Source organism: Alligator mississippiensis, chromosome 3, assembly GCF_030867095.1.
Source record: "Alligator mississippiensis isolate rAllMis1 chromosome 3, rAllMis1, whole genome shotgun sequence".
Classification (NCBI taxonomy): domain Eukaryota; kingdom Metazoa; phylum Chordata; order Crocodylia; family Alligatoridae; genus Alligator; species Alligator mississippiensis.
The window spans coordinates 198,740,440-198,763,982 of NC_081826.1; the positions used below are offsets into that span (position 1 = coordinate 198,740,440).

General features: G+C 43.7%; 1 protein-coding gene across 5 annotated transcripts in view; it reads right to left on the bottom strand.

The window, feature by feature from the left end:
- The window catches only part of PRUNE2 (prune homolog 2 with BCH domain), a 230,916-nt gene that overhangs the window by 65,620 nt on the left and 141,753 nt on the right, over nucleotides 1–23,543 (bottom strand). For all 5 annotated transcript variants that reach the window (XM_059724800.1, XM_019478148.2, XM_019478147.2 and 2 more), the window contains exons 8-9: nucleotides 15,780–22,452; nucleotides 14,544–15,354 (exon numbers count right to left, since the gene is read on the bottom strand). In XM_059724800.1, coding sequence (XP_059580783.1) covers nucleotides 14,544–15,354; nucleotides 15,780–22,452 — 7,484 coding nt within the window. The remainder of the gene's footprint in view (nucleotides 1–14,543; nucleotides 15,355–15,779; nucleotides 22,453–23,543) is intronic.

A 23,543-nucleotide genomic window follows, 5' to 3' on the forward strand; every position in this document is an offset into this window, starting at 1 on the left:
CTAATGTCTATGAAATCTATGATATCTGGAGTGAAATCCTGGCCCCACTGAACTCAGTGGGCATTTTACTACTACTATGAAGCTAGTTTTCACCTCACTGACTTTAGTATTTGAGCTTTAAGACTGGTGACTTATGCGATAAGATTTGTCATCATATTATGCACGTTGGACAAAATCATCTCAGACCATCTTCAAAATGTTAGAACTGAACCACAGCCCTGTTATTCACAGGTTTTTCTCCTCAATATATGACTATCTCTGCCCACTATTAATATAAACACATCCAGGCAATATCATGGAAGATAGCTTTCTCACTCTCAAGATTATACTGTGCTGTTTACAAGGTATAACTCTTTGACCCCCTCCCTCCAGGCTGGTTCTACTAATAATAATTGTAACTCTTCTCAGAGCTCCCAGTTGTTTGCCTTCATCTGCTTTCCCAAATCCTGATTACTCAAGGATTTGTGCTCCTTTAAGCAACTCTTTCTCTTACCCTCTCACTCACCTATCCAGGAGCCACTGTAGCTCCACTGCCTACTACTGAGCGTGTTTACACATGTGCATTTAATATGCACTAGCCCAATTTAAGGCACATTAAGTGTGCTCATCTACATGTGTGCATCCTTAATGCATCTTAAAAATGGTGACTTTAGGCTATTCGAGCCTAAATTTGATACCTGCATAAAGCAGGTATCAAATTTATGTGCAAATAGCTAAGTCGCGTTAGCAAATGTGTAGTTGTGTTAATGCGCATTAACTTGTTGTGTGTCCATTGCCTTGGGACTAAGTTTAGTCCCAAGTCAGTCTGCACACCTGCATTAATGTGCCTTAGTGAGTGCACATGTAGATACATGCCTAATTTGCCTTAAAGCATATTAGGCTAATGTGCATTAAGTTTAGGCGCATGTAAAAGGACATGTAGACAGCCCACTCAGTTCTCCTTAGCTCACAATGTCTACCCCAAACCATGTTTTACTCTGCCCATACTTCTCCTCCTCTGCTCTTCCACTCCACCCTATTCCTTCTTACATTTAATCCCTGACTGCTCTTTGTTACTCCTCCCATTTTCCCAGAGCAAAATAATCCCATGCTCATTCTAACCTAAATAAGGTCCCCTTTGGGTTTTATGCTTAGCTACTCCTAACCCTTAATTGTTAAAGGGAGAGGAAGTAGCAAATGGTTTATGATACAAAAACATGAGAAGAAGACTGGCACAAAGGATGAAGGAAGTTGTAGCATCCCCCTCCCACAGACACTCCTATTGCTTTGCAATAGCAACCATCTCCTCAAATATCTGCAGAGGATGGAAAAACCACAACCCACCCCCTCCTACAAAGGTAAAACACAAATATTACTTTAAATGGTGTGTGTACTTATGCATAAATAAACACTGTGTGAACATGGCCTTGAACATGCTTAAAGAAGAGTGATATATATATATAAGCAACCAGAATGAACATTAGTGTCCTCTCCTTGTTCCTCAGTTACTGCATCACTATCTAATTTCATGTAGTTATGTAAGATAAGTTGCTCTCATCCAGAAAAAAAATGACCTTCAGACTCAGTAAATTTTACTGCTGGCATCACTCCAGTGCTAACAGAATTGTTCTAAACATCATAGATGTGCACTGGACTCCATGAATTCTTGTTTTTTCAATTAGCTTTTCTTGGCTGTTTGCATACAAAAAGTCATGGAAAAAGCTATTCTCTCTCCTATGAGGGTGACATTATTATTATGCTATCAGATATTTTTGCATGTTTCACGAGGCCAAATAAATCCTGGAGCATATTATTTCTAGTGTTCAGCTCTTACTGACATCAATTTAGGGTTTTTCTTAAATACTTTTATGCTAGAAATATTTTGCTTTAATTGAGCAAAGATGAACCCAATCAACCTCTTGTTATTAATCATTTTCTGTTTTCTTTCTGCTTCTGGTTGTCTGGTATTCTAGGTGATAGAGCAGGAGGGTAGGTACTTTACAACCAAACACAGCCACTCCGAAAACCCACTTCTACCCCATCCAGAACTCTCCCCTCCAAAATGAGTCCCCTCATCACTGGGCTATAGAGGTCTCTTCACCTCCTCCTATTGCTCTGTCTCCCTGACCCCATAACTTGTTCATTCCTTTCTGTATAGGGGCACTGATTCAACCAGAGGGGTAATGAGTGCCTTCAACGGAATCTAGCCTGCAGCCAGGTGATAAGACACTCTCTGAGGATGTGGACAATGTTTCAACCACTTCAGCCTGAGAAGAAGATGAGTCTCTCATTCCCAAATAAGTGCTCTATCCATTGAAAAATTCTATGAGTGTTGGCACCATAATCACAATGAGCTTTGGCTGTACTTTTGAATGAAAGTAGCTAGGGCTCTTGTGTACTGTGCACAAATCAGTCCTGTCAGTATATATTAGGTCTGCTCAGGTCCTACCTACCAGATGAGCCCCACTCAAGGAACTTAAGCAGAGGGACATCTAGTTTGTGAATTTCAAATAGACTTAAGCACCAAGTTCCTCAGCTCTTCCACAATGCCAGAAGTTCTGGGTATGTGAAATATCACCCTCTCCTGTAAGCATGTCTACACCATAAACTACTAATAAATAATAAACATGTTCCTATCAAACCATAGATTCTGGATACATCTCAACGAGGATTTGAGCCACTGATGAGTGCTAAATGACTGTCTCCCTCCAGGGTCTGTTCTTTCTCTGATTCTTTACAACCTATACACCAGCGACATCCTGCCAACAGCATCATGTAAATTTATTTACACTGATGGTACTGCCTTAACAACACAAGATGATTCTTTCAAGACAACAGATAAGGTCCTCAAAAATTATCTGCACATCCGACAGGATTATTTCCAAACTTGGCGTTTGAAACTTAAAGCAACTAAGATGGCCGTTTCTTTGTTCCACGTTAACAATTCCCAGGCCAATAAAATGGTAAATGTACAGTTTTGTGGAAATAAAATAACATCCAAAAAATCCACGGTACATTGGAGTCGCTCTAGATCAAACTCTCAGTTACCACTAACTCCTTGAAATTACTGGCAAAAAGACAGTGATGAGGGTAAACATTATAGAGAAGCTTGCTGGAGCATCCTGTGGAAGCAATGCTCCTACCCTCCATATATCACTACAAGCCTTGGTACTCTCTACAGCTAGATATTGCATTCCCATCTGGTGCCAAAGCTCTCACACCGATCACATTGATGCACAGGTAAATGCCACCATGTGAGTAGTAAGTGGTGCTCTAAAATCCATGCCACTTATGTGACTGCCGGTGATATCAAATATCGCTCCCTCCACGGTGAGTAGAGATTTGGCCTTACCTTGAGAGTATAAAAAGATCATGGCTGATGCTGAGCTCCCATTGTATGAAGATATCACCCACCCACCAAGATGTAGGCTTAAGTCAAGGCAACCTTTCTGGTTACATGCTCTACAACTTTCATCAAACAGTTTGGAAGGTGAGAGCTGCTGGCATGAAATCTGGTCTGAAGCAACAGCGTGCAACAAAAACTTGGTCATAAATCCAACCACTGAGTTTCTGGGTTTCTGCCTGCAACATAAATATTGGACTGCACTCAACTGCATTCATAAAGGACACAGAAGGTGTGCCTATTTATTGGCTAAGTAGGGCATCAAGGACTCACCACACTGCATATGCAGTGAGGTGGTCAATGAGTCACATTGCAAACTCCTGCCCTGAACTTGCATATAATGGAGGGATTGAAGCAATCCACTTAGCCAGTCTGGATGTCATCAGCTGGCTATCAAACCTCAACATACACCTTCTCTGCTATTGCTTGCCCCAGCCATATGAAAGAAGAAGAGCACGAAGTGTCCTATCCAAAGCAACCTCTAGCATGCCTGCCCACCTGCTTGTACAGACGCGCTCCAAACCTGGAAATGAACCAGTGAAGCTGATCTCAAGCTCACCAGTGGAGCCAAGCTCTTGAGAGTAGGTGCAGAGGGATGTTCCTAAGTGGCATCTTTTCCATACTTCTGGATTTTGTGTGTCAGTAGGCATGTATGTCCTCAGGAATTTTCAACCAGAACCATACCACTGCCACAGCATACCTATCCTTAGGTTTAATAATTAATAATTAATATTAGGGAATAATAGTCTTAGGGAATATTATCTATGAACACATGGGTATGTATGGCCACCTAGCCTGCTGCTACTCAAGGAATGTTAGGCCACAGGTTTTGCAGCACACACTCTTGAATTCAGTTACATAAATTCTGCTTAATTTTCACTTAAAGTGCTATAATGAGGTGCATGGCTCAGGGGCTGGAGCCCAGCTGCAAAGGGTTAGGGAATAATAGTTTATCTGCTAAAGAACTGGGTCAGCTGACAGAGATGACTGGCTAGGCTCAGAGGAAGTTAAAAGTACCCAGGAAGGGAAGCTAGATGGGCAGAGATTGGTGTTTAGGAAAAAGTATAGGGTTTGTGTTGCTCCTCTCAGCTTGAAGAAAAATCTGAGGTTTGATTCTGTGTTTGTGCTTGTTCTTTGCACCTGTATTGGCTTTGCTTGGTATAGTGAGAAATTATCTCCGTGTATAATAAATAGACTGGCTTTTATAAGGAAACTGCCCCCTGAGTCTGCCTAAGGGAGTGTTAACCTACAGCTGCCTAGGAAATTTTTGGCTTAAGGTACTAGTGACTAGGAGAAGAAACATTCTTCTTGCAGGTGGGCACTGCAAGAAGAATGTTTCTGCCTTTTTGGCAGTATCTTGTCATAATAATCCACCTGTGGACAGCTACTGATTTGAGGGTTAAGAGATGTTTTCTTTCTGCATGTTGATGGTTTAAACTTTTGTTCACTAAAATAAACCTTTTCAGCTATAATAGCAGTCTCTGGAAGAATTTCTTGCTGGAAGAGGGATTTTCTGTTGGAGGATATATTTTGCTTTTCAAAAATGTTACTAAAACATGTATTAAAGGGACCCTAATCAGACATTTACCTCATATCAGAGTAATTCACAAATTGCTGTTTGCCAGATTATTTATATAATAGGTTGAATAAAACAGTTGTAGAGCTTGAAAATAATGGCTACCATAAACATTTTTGTCCCGTTCCATTAGGCAAATATATTTATCTGTGTTTTTTACTACAGCGGCTCGCTTTTCCATACTTCTCTGGGAATCAGCAACATCAGTATTGAGAGCAGAAATATCCATAGCTATGGGAAAGGCAGCTGGTATTAAACTGCAAAAGTCAGAAGTGAAAGAGCTGACCATATAACAGAGTGTGTCCATGGTAGAAAAGCTGATACCTGTATATTACATTAAGAGTCAGCAGCAGTGCAGGTGCAAGGTGCTGTTATAGGAAGGGATGTTATCACTGTGCCAAGGAAATTTTATTTTGAAAAGTCTGAGCCTTGCCTACTCTAGTACTTATCCCATTGCTGTCACTAGGGCACTTCATTCCGTTGTCAATAGTTGCTGTAACACAGAGTCCAGACTTTCAGATACTTGACACGCACAACTGGGACTAAATCGTCAAAAGAAGACCGCACCCAGCATGCAGTATTATTTTAGAATTCTGGTTACATTCCTAAATAAGAGTAGGAGACTTCTGAATATTGGGCATTTAAACACATGCTCTGGGAGTGGGGGGTGGGGAGGAGGGCTTTAATCAGAACATCTCTAAAAGCATGTCCTGTATCAGCATCCCCACACTAAAAAATAGCAGCAGGAGCACTTTAAGTAAAGCTCATCAAACAAGCTTTATTTAAAGCGCCCCCCACCACCATTTTTCATCATGGAGGCACTGATACACAAGACATGGGAGACCATTAATTAATTGAGACTGTAATTACAGTGCATCAGAGCAGCCTTGCTGCTCATGTATAAGCATCCATTGGGTCCCAGATGCTGGGTGCATGTACATGTGCACTTTACTGTGGTGTAGACTAATTAGCTCTGCAGTAAAGCATCACAGTTTACACGTGCACTGTCAGGGACAGTACTATCTTATGGCAAAGTAATTAAGTGCGACAAAATGCTCATGTAGACAGAAACTGCGGGTTACACCCGCTAAATTACACCTGGTCAGCGCAGGTAGTAAGGAGCTAGACTCCTGGTTGCTACCTAGGCATAAGGCACTGCACTTTCAGCACTCTCATCCCCCAGCCAGCCCATCTGTGGCCCAACACCACCACCTGGAGCACAGGGCTGCCTCCTCCCCCCCCCACCAAGCCTGCTGCCAGCCTGGGCCTGCTCCACCCTGACTCAAAGTACTGCTGTCCCAGGTGCATGTGTAGACATTGTGCCCAGGAGCAGTGTACTCCAGCTCCAGGTGCTTTGGAGTTTATCGGGTTGCATTAATTGCACATGTAGATGCACCCTGTGAAATCAGAATCTCCTCCGTGTATTGAGGCACCTCATTAAAACAATGCCCGAATGTTACTGTTCTGTTTCTTCAGAAACTGCTTTGGTTCCACAGTGGCTTATAAAAAAGAACAAGTTTAAAAAAGATATTTGAAACCATGTTCACTTCCTGTGTAGTGATGATAACATCACTGACATGTAGGCATTTGCAAACCAGTAGAAGCTGTGCCCATGTAATTAATCAGGGTGACTTACGCAGGGTCAGCATCTGGCAGCTGTTAATTTAAAATGCTTTTAGTGGAGCAGAGGGGCTGACAGCTGACTCACACTTCTGAGAGCTAACAAACCCCAGCTACTTTACACCTGTAAATAACACTTCCATTTTCTTGTTCTATTTGCCATTTGTTTTGAATATGGGTGGTCAGGTTTTTTCCAGCTAAGCACTTTTTTATTGGAAAATGCTGATTTGTTGAACCTTTTTTTTTTGTTGAATCTCTAATGAAACATGGATCCAGCAGCTGGGTATCTCAGGCTAGGACAATTATGCCCTGTGCCTTGGAGTTAGAGTAAAAATGAGTTGTTCCCCTCCCACCCCGCAGATCTCCCATTTAGTGGGAAATTTTAAAAATTCTGCTTTTTCATCCCAAAATGGACTTTTTTTTGGTTTGGAATCTTGGAATTGTCTGCAGAGCAAGCATTCTGACTGTCAATCAGGTTTGTTTTTCAGAGTCGCAAGGTTGAGCACTGGGACACAGCTTGATCTTTTACATTGCTGCTAAATGCCCACCCTCTCTGCAGTCAAACTCCTCCTGAAGATTCTTCTCTTCCTTACCAGCAGCAAAGGCTAACCTGTGCTAGTAAAATATGTCACTGACATACAAAAATAAACAGAAAATCCTCTAAGCTAACATCACCCTTACAGCATTCTTGTGCTGCCAGTCTATTTAGATAATAAACAATTTGAGATAGGTACACCGTCGTTTAGCTTTGTGTTTTGCAGAGCAGCTAACAATATTAATTCCTGGATAAAATAAAGCCCTGATCCTACACTTATGCATATTTTTAACTTTGGGCCCAGGAATTGCACCATTCAACCCACGTGTTTGCACAGCATTGTAGCCCTGCTTCTGTTTCTGATCCCATATTTACTAGAAATTAAAAATAGCAAGCAAAAATCTCTTGTGACTTGTCCCTTAAAATAATGTAGAACTGCTTATGGGGAAGGTTTCTTTAACAGGTCTGGGAGAAAGAAATACACAGTAAGTGTACAATTTGGATTCTGAAACTACCACCATTAATCTTATTCATACCTGAGTGTGAGTAAGCATCTTGTAGTTGCCTCATATATTACATCCTGTCAATGCATACAATTATCAAGATACACTACAACACTAATGCATGCAGTGTTTCTTGGGGGGAAAAGGCCTGTTGTCAGCATTGCTAGTTGTTAGTGAAAAGTTCAGGAATCCTAAAACAAGATGAGTGGTAACAAAAGTTATGAATGTGATCAGGCTTTTTGTTTCAGATTAAGTCACAATGTATGTATAGAAAGGGGTTAGGAACAGACATTCAAAAAAGCAGAGCCTGAATTGATTCAGTCTTTGCAGGTTAGTCTAACCTGCATAGATTGAACCAAGTTGCAAGTGAATAGACATTCACTTTTGACTCTGGAAATGCAGGCACACGCCTGCAGTGGCTCAGGCTAGAAGCTGAGGGCAGCTAAAGTGAGCCCCAGCTGGTGAAAAACTAATCTGAAGATGGAAGGGGCGTGGCCAGGCCTGGACAGGCCTGAGTATGATTGGGGAGGGGTTTAAACCCCCATTCTGGCCTGCAGGGACCCCAGCCAGGGTCTGCATGGAGGGGGAGGGAGGAAGCAGCCCCTGTCAGGGATCCCCAGCCCCTCCACTCACTAGCTGGAGGCAGGAGCAGGGGTGGAGCCAGACCCCAGTAGCCTAAGGGGAAGTGGGGGTTTAATCACCACGCTGCAGTCGGCGGGGGGGGGAGTGGGGGCAGGCACTGATAGGCTGTGCTCATGCACAATGATAGACTCTGCAGCAGCCAAACACCAGTAGCCTGAGGGAAAGACATGGGTTTCATTCCCCCATTGCAGGCAGCAGCACCCTGGGCCATGTCCCCCCAGGGAGAGGCCAGCCAGCCACAGGGAGAGGGCTGAGAGGGGGGATATGACCTGGCTGCAGGGGGCAGGGGAGCCAGGGCTAGTTATGGAGCCCAAATCATCACCTCCTGCTGCAGCAGTACAGCTCAGGTTGGGGTGGCCCCAGGGGGCAGGGATCAGCACCCACCACTTCCTGCCTCCAGCCCCATCTGGGGGCCATGGTTTGCAGACAGGCTGCAGCTGAAGCACGGGTCCCCATCCCCCTCCCTCTCCCAGTGCAGGCAGCGGTGGAGTGAAGCACCTGTCACCCACCACCTACTCAGGGCAGCCCTGGGTGCTCAGGGTGGGGGTCACTGCTACAGGTCAGGGGTGTAGGAAGTGGCAGGGGCAGGCAATGGACCAATGCAACCACGTCCAGCCTGGCCCCATGGCCCAGAAGTGCAGCCTAGTCCAGCCTGGCCCTGCGGCCCAGTGATGTAGGCAGCGAATGGCCCGAAGCAGCCCGTCCCAAGATCCCGGCACTGTCACAAGCAGGCAGTGGATGACAGATGCCTCACCTCTGCCTGCTGCAATGGTTTGCTCTGCTGCTGCAACCAGGAAAGGGAGGGGTGGGCTGCTGTGAGCCAGTTGCTGCCTAACTCCCTGGTTTGCAGGGCTGGGCTGGAGCAGGCTGCACTCCCAGGCCATGAGGTTGGGCCAGACCAGGCTGCAGCAATTCATTGCCTGCACACACTCCTGGACCACAGAAGCCCACCTTGAGCACCCGGCACCACCACAAGAAGGCAGCAGGTGACACCTCCCACAATAGTTCACTCTGCCTCCACTGCTGCCACTGCTGTCAGGAGAGGGAACGGGGTGGAGCGCTGCACTGCAGCTGCAGCCTGCCTTAGAACTGCAGCCCCCACATGGGGCTGGAGGTGGGAAGCAGTGGGCACTGACCCCCACCCCCTGGGACTGCCCCAGCCCAGGCCACACTGCTGCAGTGGGAGGCAGTGGTGAATCAAGCTAAGTAACTAGCCCTGGCTCCCCCCAACCCCTGCAGCCAGGTCACATCCTCCTGCCCCCTCCCCATGGCTGGCTGGCCGGCCACTTCTCTGAGGGCCTTGGCACCACTGCTTTCTGCAATGAGGGGATTAACCCCCACCCCTTCCCCTCAGGCTACTGGAGTCTGGACATCATGGCCCTGTCTGCACTGCCCCAGGTGCACAAGTGGAGACTATCGGTGCTCATGCAACACCCTCCCCCCGACCCCGCAATGGGGGGATTAAACATCTGCTTCCCCTCAGGCTTCTGGGGTCTGGCCCTGCCACCACTCCTGCTGCTGGAGCAGCAAGGGGGGTGGGGGTCTGGGGATGCCTAGCAAGGGCTTCTGCCCCTTTGCCAGATAGACCCAGCTGCACTCCAGAGCAGGATTTCCCCACCCATTTCTCAGCCAGCTGGAGCAGTGATAGTGCCCCGGCTAGGGAAGAGCAAGGCAGGGTCAACCCTGGTTGGCTGGAACAGAAAGGAACAGAAAGGAAGGGGTCTGGGACACAAGTTCCATAAAACAGCTTGACCTCAATCAGTTAAGTTTGATACTGCATTCAACTAAGTTTATCTCAAACTGGTTTTGGCCATTTTGAGATTGGTTTATGTGCACTAAGCTTATGTTCTGTTTCAAGTTTAAACCAGTTTCTGATCACTTAAACTGGTTTATGTGTAACTTCTGTCCCTAGCCAGCAAGATCTTTCATAAGGATGTTTCACATAAACAAAGTACAAGACAATTAAATCTCTATACTGAATTTCTAAAGGAAAATTTCCCTTATGCTTTCCAGATTCCTTTCTTTATAAAGTGAGAACCATGGTTAATCTATAGATCTATTTTTCAATACTGTTGCATGTCAAGCCCACTCTTTTCCAATAGGTTTAAGACCTACTTTCTGCTATGTCCTCTGAAGGAGAGCCCTCTTTCCCCCTCATACTCACCTGAAGCCCCTTAGGGTATAGCAGGATACAAAATCAAGCACCTCCACCCTTAAAATGCTGCAATAATCGGCAAAAACATGTTAGTCACCACTAACTCCCTTCTTCCCTAGAGAAAAGTTACCTGGAAGGGAGGAGTCACCAGCAGCACACCCACAGTCAGCATGAAAGGAGGGAGTGACAGGGATCATTTAGAACAAAAAATATTCTCATAATGCCGGTCTAGTCAGAATGGGAAAGGACACAGGAAGGGAATGCTGCTACTGAATTCATTGAGGTATGAATTCCCACACATATTTTCCCTCCCTGTGAGGATGGTAGCTTTTTTAACCCCTATAGTAGGACCACTTTCCTGTCCTCTACCTAGAAAACAGAAGTATTGGTTGGATTGTGTTTATCTGATATCCTCATCTAAATGCCTTCCCCTAAATAGGACTAGGTAGGATATCCTTCACTCCAAACCCCACAGAGCCTCATGGCAGCACCTTGAAGTCAGGTGGCTCTTGATTCTCTCCTTCCAGCCCCCTGATGGACCCACAGAAGCACAGAGAATCATAGAGAAGTAAGGCTGGAAGGGACCTCCAAAAGTCACCAAATCCAACACCCTGCTTGAGGCAGGATCACCCCTATCCAAACAATCCTATACAAATCCATTATCTAACCTCTAATAAAACTACACAACCAACCCTAGGAGAACATAAGATATAATACCCTGACCTGCCACAAGTAAAACAGGGAGACCACAGCAGCCAACATCTTCCTGTTGCAAGGGTTGTAAATAAATGCTCTTGAGCTCCCAGGTAGAGGGCCATGTTCACCACTACAGAGGAAGCAAAAACCTCCACAGTCCATAGTAATCTGACCATGGCATAAAATTCTCTCTTAATCCCAAATACGGTAATTGGTCTGAGCAGATGGGCAAAAACTTAAACTAAGGAAAGCTCCAGGTTAAAGTCCCAGCAGGAGTATGGGCATACCACAGTCAAAATCCCCTTCATTGGCTGCACCAGCCTCCAATGGCTTTGAAGAAGGTTTATAAAAACACTGACACATGTACTTGTAGGTGTGACAGAGGCCCATCACCGTCAAGGACGCAGGAGGAGGACAGACAGGATTGGGGGGCAGCAACACCCCTTCAAGAAAATCCAGGGCCGAGATACTTACCTTTGGGAGTGGCGTCGGCATCGGAGCCGGGATCGCGGCAGCAGCCGCAGCCGCCATTACAGCCACGCGAGCCAGCGCTACGCCAGCTGTTTAAACAGCTCTTCCCAATAAGGGGAAGAGCTGAGCCAATTGCGGCAGCCGCAGCGGCTGTCGCAGGGAGTTTAAAAACCCCAGCAAACCCCACAGGAAGGGGGAAGCCAGAGGAGGGGAGAGGAGGTGTGCAGCACGTCGCTGCCGCTGCAGCTTCCCCAGAGCCAGAGCCTCAGGCAGGCAACTGGGCATCAGCCCAGCAGCTGAGGCGAGAGCCAGAAACCCCGGTGGGGGCAGGAGGAGTGATCCCCAGGGGTTGCCGGGACCAGAGCAGTGACTCAGGAAGTCCCCCCATTCCCGAGGAGTATTATTTCTGAGAACAGGGGAGAGAAGAAGAGAAATGACCTGAGCTAGCGGCCGGGTCAGGCGGAGGCTAAGCCAGGCTTCCTGGAGGCGACCATTGGTCTCGGGAAGGCCTGTCAGTAAGAAGGGCTGCAAGTAGCGGAGGATGACCATCCCATCGACAGGTGACCGGTTGGCGGGTGGACGGGGTGTAGGGGTGGCGGAGCCCCGTGGAACATCTGAGGACCCAACCGTGAGTACTTCCCCCATGTCGGGCAAGCCCCTCTGGCAGAAGATCTCCACTGAGCCCCTCCTTCGAATCACTTATAACATCCAAGTCGTGGCAGGCGGGATGAGGGGAAGGGGCTACCGGACGAAGGGTGGTACCGGACATGAGGCCCACCGACGTCACAGTAGGGGTGGGGTGGGGGTGAAATTCCCTCCTGGCCTGTTCAGGTACCCGCAAAGCCCAGACACACTGAAAACACCCATAGTAGAATATAGGCATAGCTATACCTAGATCATTCCTTACCAGCGGCTATCCAACCTCTTCTTGAATACCTCCAGTGATGGAGAGTCCAAAACAGACCCTTTATCCATTTCCCGTTATGACTAGGGACAGACATTCAAAAAGCCTGAACCTGAATTGGTTCAATCTTTGTAGGTTAGTCTAACCTGCCTAGGCTGAATCAGTTTGTAACTGTACAGACATCCCCTCTGGACTGAAAAAATGCATGCACACACGTGCAGTGGCTCAGGCTAGAAGCTGGGGGGTGCTAGAGCAGCCCTCCCTTCCCTTCCACAGCGAGCTGACTGGGGGTGTGGCCAGGCCCTGGCAGGATGCTCTTTATAGGAAGAGGTCATCTGTCGTCCCCCCCACCCCTCCCCCCGCTGGTCAGCAAGGGAGCCAGTAGGGATTTACACAGCACTTAGTTACACAGCAGGGAGCATTTATCAGCCCATCAGCAAAACAAAAATATCTCTCATTGGTTCAACCTCTTCTTAAACAACTAGTTCCAAGGAAAGAACCTTACCAGCTACCTGTTGATTAGCTCCAAAAAGCCCTAAGTGACACTGTGCTGTCTGCCTTGGTCCCATCTCCCACAGTAAGGACCATATCCAACATGTGGTATGCTAGCTAATGATGAGAGGTATCTGTATAAGGCAGAGGGGAGGGGGGGATCCATGCTTCATCAGGGAGTGGTGAGGGTTGGGGGGAGGAGGAGGAAGCCAGGAAGCCCTGTGCCTGCAAGTCTCTACTGGAGCTCCTGCAAGTCTCTGCTGGAGCTGCAGCCAGGGAGCAGAGGGGAGGGGCCAGCCCAGTTCTCTGGAGCTGAGAGCCCTGCCCAGCCCAGAGAGCATGCCAGGATGCTGGGGGAATCTGGTTTAACTTAAATCAGCAAGGGGTCTGGGACAGATATTGCATAAACCAATTTGACCCAAATCAGTTAAGTCTGATACTGCATTCAACCAGGTTTATCTCAAACCAGTGTCAGCCATTTTTTCAAACTGGTTTATATGCACTGAACATCTGTTCTGTTACAGGTTTCTGTAACAGAACAGTTGTTCTATTCTGTTTCAGTTTCTGATCATTTATACTGGTTTATGTATAATCTCTGTCCCTAACCTATAACACAGCTGCTTGGCATTCAGCATCTACCCAGGGAAAGGGTATTTTTCCCTTCAATATTATTATATTCTATTATACAATATTATATATAGTATTATATTATATAGACATTATTGATTCCAAGATGAACATGGGCCACCAATGTGAGGGCGCAGTCAGTAAGGCCAACTGCATCTTGTCACGCATCCACAGATACATCATGAGCAGGTCCAAGGAGGTGCTCCTCCTCCTCTATGCAACATTAGTCAGACCGCAGTTGGAGTAATAAATCCAGATCTAGGTGCTGCACTTCAGGAGGGATGTGGACAGCATTGAGAGGGTCCAAAGAAGGGCCATTCCCATGATAAGGGGGCAGCAGGGCAGGCCCTATGAGGGGAGACTATGGGACCTGAACCTGTTCACCCTCCACAAGAGAAGGCTGAGAGGGGATCTGGTGGCCGTCTATAAACTTACCAAGTGGGACCAGCGGGGAACAGGAGAGACCCTGTTCACCCAAGCACCTCCCAGAGTAACAAAGAATAACGGCCATAAGTTGACTGAGAGGAGGTTCAGGCTGGACATCAAGAAGCACTACTTCACAGTCAGGGTGGCTAGGATCTGGAACCAACTTCCAAGAGAAGTGGTGCTTGCTCCTACCCTGGGGGTCTTCAAAAGGAGGCAAGATAATCACCTTGCTGGGGTCATTCTTTCCTGCCCATGGCAGGGGGTTGGACTTGATAAGCTGCTCAGGTCCCTTCCAACCCTACCAGCTATGAAACTATTATAAAATTATTTTGAATGGATTTATGTTGTGATGCTACTAACCAAAGTGGAGAATATAGGAATACTTCAGTCCTGTAAGGAAAACTAATATGTTTATGTTTGAATGTTCTGTCAAATCCTTATAATTCCCAGGTCCTTAGCAAACCATAGATTCCTGGAAAAATCTCATAAACTGAACATATGGACCTTTCCTTACCCTGATATTTGGCTTGGTTCTCTTTCATGACTGAGAAATTCTGTTTCCACCTCTGTTACTTGTTCAGTTGCCATGTCACTTCTAGGATGTTGTTGTGAACACACTTCCCATTCACCGTCATCACCAACAACCTGCAACAAAAGAGCATCTGTCCCTGTGATGCTTGAATTCTTGTCCTCTTTACTCAGACTATCCAAGGAAGAATACTCTTTTTGTTCAAATGATTTTTGAGGATTTTTTCCTTGCTGAACTCCAGCTTGTGTGTTGTGAATCAACTCCTGGACTGAAACAGTCTCCAGCTCTTTGGCAGAATGTCTGGGCCCCAAGTTCCTTGCCTCTGTTCTGCTGAAAATTTCTTCAGGTGATATATCATTGACTTCATTTGGGCCTAGCACTATCCAGCCACAGCTTTCTGGAGATCTCTTTTCATCACCCAGGTTTGGAGACATAATAGAAGGACTTTTCTGTGCTAAGTGAAAAGAATCCCTTTCAGTCCCCAAAACAGAGTGGCTTTCGCTTTCATTTATCATGGAGATTGACTGAAATGTATCCAATGAGTCAGCTGAAAAGGCTTCATTAGGCTGTGTTTGTTCAGCAATGTTAGCTTTGTTAAATGTAAAATCACTTTCCTCTGTTTCAAGTATATCCTTTCTTACAGATATATTTCCTTCACTAGTCATAAGGATGTAATCCATTTGTAATGCAGTCTGATCTACCTTCGTATCCTCCTTACTGTTCACATGCATCTGCTCAAGGCTTGCAGTGGAAGTCCTCTGCTTACTCTCTTTATAATGTGGGTCACCAGCAGCTTCTAAAATTAAAAATGAACAAACAAAATGCATTTTAGTTGCTGCCAATTGGCAATAATTGTTTTATCAAATGAATCCTGTAAAATAAATCCACTTTCTATTTTTTGTATAGTTTATATTCCCTGTTAACCTCCTCCTGAATTAACAATAATAAATAATAATAAACATATAACATGGTGACAATACCTATTTGCCAACTAGCTTGGGGTCTCATTATGCTACTCACTTGGAGTAAATGAATCCCTACCTCAAAATGTAAGCTGAGCGAGAATACAGGTCTTTCCAAAGCAAAGTGCTAGACTTCAGGAAGATCCATGTCTTTCAAAACTGATACAATTTCAGTCTTACTGTTTGGTAGCTATCGCATGTCACCTACACTTACTTTGTCTCATGAACTTGCTTCACTAGAAAGTGTGGAAGTTCTTACCGTTGGGCAATCCTAGGGCTCCATCTGGTGGTGAATCAGTATTACTTGTTTCTGCTTCACATTCTAATCTTGTCAAAATCTCAGATGAATTGAGCATCGCTTCAGAATCTAGAGATAAAGATCTTGATGCATGATACTCCTTGGGACAATCTGCAAGTGTGCCAAATAGCTGATCATTAGTATTGCTGCTTTTGGTCTCTAAAAAGCTTATTTCTTCTTTTTGAGGAGTATGTGAAGATAATGGCATTTCCACTACACCACTGTCAAGAAACTGCTGTGTTAATACAATCTTATCCGTTGTGCTCTCTCTGCTGCCAGTGACTTCTGTATCAAATGGTACAATAGGTGGAGAAGTGTGTGTGATTTGTGATTGTTCATTAGGCAGTTCTTTAAATAAAGGAGTCTGGCTTTCAAGTAAGATTTCAGATCCTTTTACTACATTATCAGCATGCTGACTGAATGAGCCACATGCAAAACCTTCACTACCAACCTCTTGTGAGTCTTTTAAGGATAGCATTTGTTTATCGGTTGTATGCCTTTCCATTGCTGCCATCTGTTTACTTTCTAACAGTGATGCTTGGCTCACTTCTACAGTCCTGAATGGATTGTTAGTGACTGGTGAATTATCAGTATTCACTTCTATACCAGTCTCACTTCTATCACACGTATCTGATATTTCTAATTTATCATTAGTCACTGCTGTGTGGTCAATAGGTAAAATGTGTCCAGTTTCAGCTACAGTACTCATATCTTTTATGCTTTCTCCAGAGCTTCCAGGAGAAAATAAAGGGGTGGCAATTAAATCATTTTGAGAACTAACAGTATTGGCTGAAGCTGAGTCTTGATGGTTTGCAAAAGTGCTACCTTCATACCACGTATCTTCAAGAGTTAAAGGAGCCATGCTCAAATCTTCAGCAGAGGAACTTGCTGAACCCATTTGTACAACAGCTGCTTTATTTTCTAAGTCAGATTCTTCTAAGATATCTTCCCTGCCAAATTCCAAAGGTTCATGAGCTTCAGAAGATAATAGTTGATAGGACTCAACACCATTTGTCCCATCATTATTTTGGGGGTTGCCTTGTTCAGGATATGTTGCTACTTTGGGTGTTTCTAATAGCGGTTTAAAACCAAACCCTGCTTCTTGGCTTATATTTGACACTTCAAGTGAGTGACTAACTTCATCTCCAGCCGAAGCACAAGAAGATGGTGCAGATGTATGCTTGACTTCATGTTCTTGGCACACATCAGGACTGTTTGACGTCTGTGAGCTACTGTCTTGGTCACAGTGACTTAATATATCAGGATTTTCACCACTTGCTTTCAAAGTGAAAAGATGTTCAGCATCAGTCCATAAATCAGGATCTACTGAGAATGAATGATTACTCTCCTGGGCGTTGCTCTGTAAAATATCTGGGATAAATGTAGTTTGGGGAATTTCAGCTAGTTCATTTCTGTCTGGGTTTAATTTTGCTGTCAATTTAAAGGATGAATCATATGCAATGACAGCATTTTCTGGGGAGCTACACAGTTTTAATGTTTCAGTTACATCTGATTGTTTTTGAACAAAAACATTTACTTTGTCCTCTCCAGTTGAAGTACTGGGTATCAAATCCACATAATCTCTTGCTGAGTTTACCAAACATACTGGCTCAGGTATATCTGGTTGACACTCTTCTACAACAGGACTTTTAGTATGGTCTTGATCTTGCTGCACTATAGCAAAAGGCTGCTCTTTTAAATCCTTTTCTTCTTTACAAAGTATGAATGGATCATACACTTTAAACAGCAGAGGGTCTTGATCCATTTGACTATTGTGAATATTCATGGAGTGCACCCGGTCTTCCTGTTGTTGTTCTTGACAATATAGAAGGGGTGAGTGATTTCCATCGCTACCTGGGTCAGTTCGATGTGTATCTTTTAATTCTTCACTTTGTATTTGTGATCCCCATGCATCAAATTTAGTGTTTAACTGATTCATTTCTAAGCCATTATCTGAATTAAAATATTGGCCTTCCACTGTCTCACCTGCTTGCATTTCTGAATTCCACCATCCCAAATTATCATCTGGAAATCCAGATATTTCCACTCTGGATTTTTGTTCTATTTTAGAATCATCTTCCAATGATATTCTCAATGTATCTGAATCCTTGGAAGAACACTCTTCTTTATGACGTGCTGCAGGAGTTGGTGACATATCACCACTCAGCTGGCATGAATTCCAAACACCTGGACTGTCTGGATTGCCACTGTCTGCATTTCCTTGAACGTCTCTCTGAATTGTTTCCTTGCGTTCTAAGCCTTCAGAAGACTCAGGTATACTGTGATCAGATATGGGTGAGTGAGTAATATCATTTTCCTTTGTTACAGTCCATGCTTTGATGTTTTCAGAACTGTTATCCAAAATAGCCATTTCCTCCTCTTTTCCTAATTTAGTTTCATCCTCTGAACTGTTTTCATCTATTTCAGGACTTGTTGCATCAGACTGTGCATAATAAGGCCCATGTAGTTCAAGAACTTTATGTCCATTTGCTTCCTGGTTGGAATCTGCTTCTATCTCTGCCTCAAGAGCTTCTGATTTCTCTGAATCCTCATTTACTTCAGGACTTGACAAGGAAGATACTGTATCGTCATCTACATGTGCATTCCAGAAATCTAAATGTATTGGAACTTTATGATCGGTGCTTGTTTCAGACTCTTCTTGACTTTTAGTCTCAAAGATCTTTTTTTTAGGAATCTTTATTTCAGGAGTCTCTTCTAATTTCTCATCATGTGTAATGTTCCAGGTCTCTTTATTTTCTCTATGATTATTGGTAGCTGGGGTGACCCCCCACACATTCACAGAGGCATCACTTACATCAGGGCTTGTTGTATTTGAATAGGTATAATCATTTGTTGAACCACTCCATACATTATCCTCTTCACAATAACTTTTGATTTTTAGATCTCTGGATAGGCTACTCCAGGTGTTTGCCACATCAAGAACCTCACTTGTCTCAGGACTTGCTCCAGGGGACTGTACATCTTCATCCATGTGTGAATTCCAAACACTTAAAGTTTGGGGGAAATTATGAAGAGAGGTGACATCCACATCCTCCTTGTCTAGAAGTTTACTCTCCATTGCTAAACTTTCAGAAGCTTCATTTCTCTCAGAATCTATTCCATGTAAAAATGAATTATCCCTCGTAGGCATATTTGTAATACCATGAACTTCAGCATATCCAGAAGAGGGATTCTCCTGCAATTTAATCTTCAGAGTTTCATTCACGAAAGATTTTTCAGTATCGTACCCTAACTCTAGACTATTTTCAGAAGAACCTAATTCAGATTTACACATGTCTAAATTGTTAGGGACCTCATCAGATAAACTCTCTTGAGCTTCTCTTAACACCTCTGATGCTTTATTTATCAAATCACTTGGTGCAGCCGAGTCAGAGCTACTCTTCACAGTGCCATTCCAGATATCCAGCTTGTCAAGCGCTGTTGGAGAAGGCGTTTCTTGATTAGCCTCCCCTCTATCAGAGCTTTCAGAGGCACTTTCCATTTCTGGACTTGTTGCGTCCTCTACCTCTATACCTTCCTTAACAGTATTTTTAAGAAGTAACTGGGATATTATACTATGGTTGTACATTTGTGGGTTATGTACATCTAAATCCTCAGAATGTCCTTCTGTCTCAACAATTATTGAAGAAGACTCTGCATTGCTCTGTAATGATCTATTCTTCTCTTCCTGATTGACAAAACTAGTCTGATTAGAAAATGGCATTTCAATTTCTGATTTCTCTATTTCTAGAGCTTCAAAACTGCCACTGTTTCTTATTTCTTCTGGTGAGCTAGGAATTTCAGATTTTGACTTGCTTTCCTCTGAATCTGTACCAGAGGATGGTTTGAATGGTATTAAGGGGGATGCATCACTATCTTGCACAGTCCAAATGTTCCTAATGGTTAACTGTCCACTCGACTCATCCATTCTTGTATTTTCATCTTCTTGCTGCTGAGAGGTATCACAATTTTCCCATCCTGCCTGATGGCTCTGTTGAATTGGTACACTCCACAGATTCAACTGCTGCACTGAAAGCTGAGTACTCTGCTCTGAATCCTTATGAATACTTTCTTGTGTTTGATCTTTATGTGGAATCTCACTTTCTGAGTTACTTGTTGTCAAGTCCAAATGGTTACCCCTGTCTGAACTTGTAGATAATGCAGTGTCCTCTTCAGGGCCTCTGCTCCCTATTTCTTCTTTTTCAGCTGTAGTGTCTCCGGCATTCAATTCATTATGTGGCTGAGGTAAGTGATTGATTGTTTGATTAGATACAAGTGGCACTCTAGGGTCTTCAGCATCAGAATGCTTATTTTCACCAACTTCCTCATCTGCTGAAAAATGTTGAGTAAGCATTTGTTCTGAATTAAGTAAAAGTTTATCAGTGTTTGGTAGAATTTCAGAATTTTCTGCTTTCCACTGGCTGCCGTTATTCAGAGGTGAATCCCACAAGTCCACATTTCCAGGGCTTGCGTAAGGTGTATTTCTAGTACATTTTTGTGGTAATGATGCCTTATGTGTTTCCTCAAAAAAATTAGATTCATCTGCATTTGAGCTAATTGCTTGATCAAAAATTGTTTCTTTGTAAAAATGCCTTTCTTCACCTTCCTTCTCATCCTCTATAAATGTAGGTGAAACATATGAATCAGATGTTGAATAATTGGTGTCTAATGGAGAAACAACCAACTCTTCACCCCCATTTGATGAACTAAAGTCTGAGCATTTATATGACAAAAAAGAGCCTTCCCAGGGAACCAGAGCTTCCAGAGCTTCTTTCTTCATGTTTTTATCATACAGCTCCAATGCATTCATCTTTTCAAATTGTTTTGGTCTCAGTTTAGTGTCACCTAAAACATATTGATTTTCTGTGCTTAGTTCAGGATTGTCCTGCACACCATCCATATTGGAACTTGTATTTTCAGATATACTGAATTCTTCTACTAAATAGTCTCTCCCATTATTCCAGGTTTCTGGTGATAGTTGATTCTTTTGGTTTTCAGACTCATTGTCTGCAGTGATTTCTGAAGTATCTGATAAACTAGTTTGGGACATGACCCATGCATCAGGATTCTTTGTTGAAGTTTGTTCAATATCCAGTTTGGGCATGTTCCATGCATTTTCCAAGGGCTCTGTGGCATCGTGATCAATCTTTGTCCAAACATCATAAGATTCTGCATCAAGTTGCCCATTTTCACCTACAGTACTGTACCATGGATCTGGTGTTGGTTCATTGGACTTCCACAAATCAGTGAAGTCCTCCATTTGTTGCTTAGACTCCTCTATAGACTCACTTTGCAAACAGGTATGTTCAGTAGTTTTCTTCTGGAGTTCTAGGCTCTGTTTGTCTTGGACTGGGTTAAACTGGTTTTCCCACAGACCTACTCTTGAATAGTCCATCTGCCTTGATTGTTTCTGGAGGAATACAGAATCGGAGGCTCTTCTGTCAAAATGTTCCCGTAGTAATGGACTCGTTTTACGATCTTTCCATGAATCAGGACTCTGAAATACAGATTCCTGCTCACTTGAACTCCATGCATCAGCAGTTTTGGTATCTAAATCAAAGCCATCCCACCAACTTCCATACCTAACACGAGATGGAGAATAATTTGCACCATCTATTTCATTAATTTTCTTAATTACATCTTGTGGGAAAAACAGGGGTGGTCCATTATCTAAAGGTGATGTTTCTACAAGACTGTTCATAGGAGTTGGTGGAATTCTTGTTTCAACAACTTTCAATAACTCTGGTGAAGATGAATCACCTTCCACTAAATCAATCAAACTTGAACTTTTTTCAGACATATCTCCAAGATTTTCTTGCCTATGGTTAAATTCACTATCAAACTCTACTAAATTGTCGTCTTCATTTGTTTTCATTAGTAAATCAGTTGAATAATTAGCCGTGTCACTTTCTAATAGATTTGTCTCATCAAGTCCTTTCTGAACAGTAGGTGGTTGTCCTTCTGATGAATCACTGTTGAGGAAGAAGTCATCTGCTGGGGAATAATCAACAGAACGAGAAGATGACTCAGATCGAACTGTAACCATGGGTGCTAGATCAAAACTGAAAAGATCAAAGTTATCACTGCTGTTTCTTGACTGAGCTGTTTGTTCTTCTGCTATGGCCCCTTCAGGAATGGGGCTGTAAGAATCAAAACCAGGAAGGAGACTGTGATGAGATGCAGCACCTTCTGCAACTGGACTATCATCACTGAGAAAAACTGAGCTCTCCTTGGAAGACCGACTGCTTCTAATGGTAGCTAACCCACTATCTGGACTCACGAGGTCTATATTAACATCAGCATGGGCTTGGATAGATCCATTGAGGTCTTGGGGATTTTCTATAAAATTGACAGAACTGGGCTGTGGTTCTATGTCTGAACCATACAATTCCATAATACCAGAAGAACCTTGTGAAAGTGGTGCACTCCCAGCAACAGCTTCAGTAGATGAAGTTCTGCTGTTGGATACCATTTCTGGTTGTCTCCTATTGATAACTTCCTTAATTAATAAAAATATTTGATCACAAGTGACTGAAGAATTTTCTTGCTGATAAATGAGGATCTGGTCACATCCACATTCCAAAGGATCCAGCTCCAAACAAGGATTCTGACATTCTTCTAACTCACAGCAAATCTGTTGAAAAATAAAATGTTACAGGAAGCTGTTCCAAGCATAGATGAAAATAAGTAATACAGAAAAATAATAAATTGCTTATCTATTCTTTTTGATTGATTTCTCAATTATCTTGTTGTACCTATCCTTTTAATGAGCACTAAACACATTAACTGGTAAACTCAAAGCCATTACATACTATTTATGTACCTTTTTTTATTTGATCCCTGGGGTTTTTTTTGTTTTATTCATCATTACTAAATCAAATTCAAAAGATAGTTGGAAGCTGACATATCTCAAAGATGGAAAGACATGTTAATTCTTTGAAAAGGTTTTATACATGCAAGTCAGGACCATCCCTAGGGGGGGTGAATCGGGGCAACCGCCCCGGGCCCCGTGCTTTGAGGGGCCCCGTGGAGCCGGGCAGAGTGGTGTGGCAACTGTGTTGCTGCCAGCTTCACGTCTGGCTGCTCGCCACCCTGCCGCTGGCTTCCTTGCGTCCAGGGGCGGGGCCGTGCACACACTAATTTGCCCCAGGCCCTGCACCCTGCTCGGATCGTCTCTGCATGCAAAATACATACACATTTTACATAATAGTTTTGGCCCCTGTCTTGCAATCAGATGCATATACTTGAATCCTTGCGCTTTTACTGAGAACATCCCTCCCAGATGCCATCAGGATCTATTATTTCAAAAACTGTATAGTATTCCAAGGATCCAATCAGATGGAAGATAAAACCAGACACTTGAATCAGAATGCTTTCAAATTTGGGGGAAGCAGCATCATAGTCTGATTTAAGAGCCTAAACTGAACCATCCCTTTAATTTATATTGTTTTTGTGTTCGTGGCCTAGTGATTGGAGCACTTGAGCAGGCCACAGCAAAACACACAGCTAAGTCAAATAATAACAAAATTGTGGTGAAAATATTCTAAATGAAAAATCATCTATCTCTTTCTTTAAACCACTGGACATTTCTGTTGGATGGTTTTGGATCAGTGATAAATACAGTTCTGCTTTTTTAATGCTATATAAATAATACAGTCATGATGAACTTGCAGCATAAAGTGCTATAAGAGCCCACACCATCACATTAAATGATTATGCTGTATT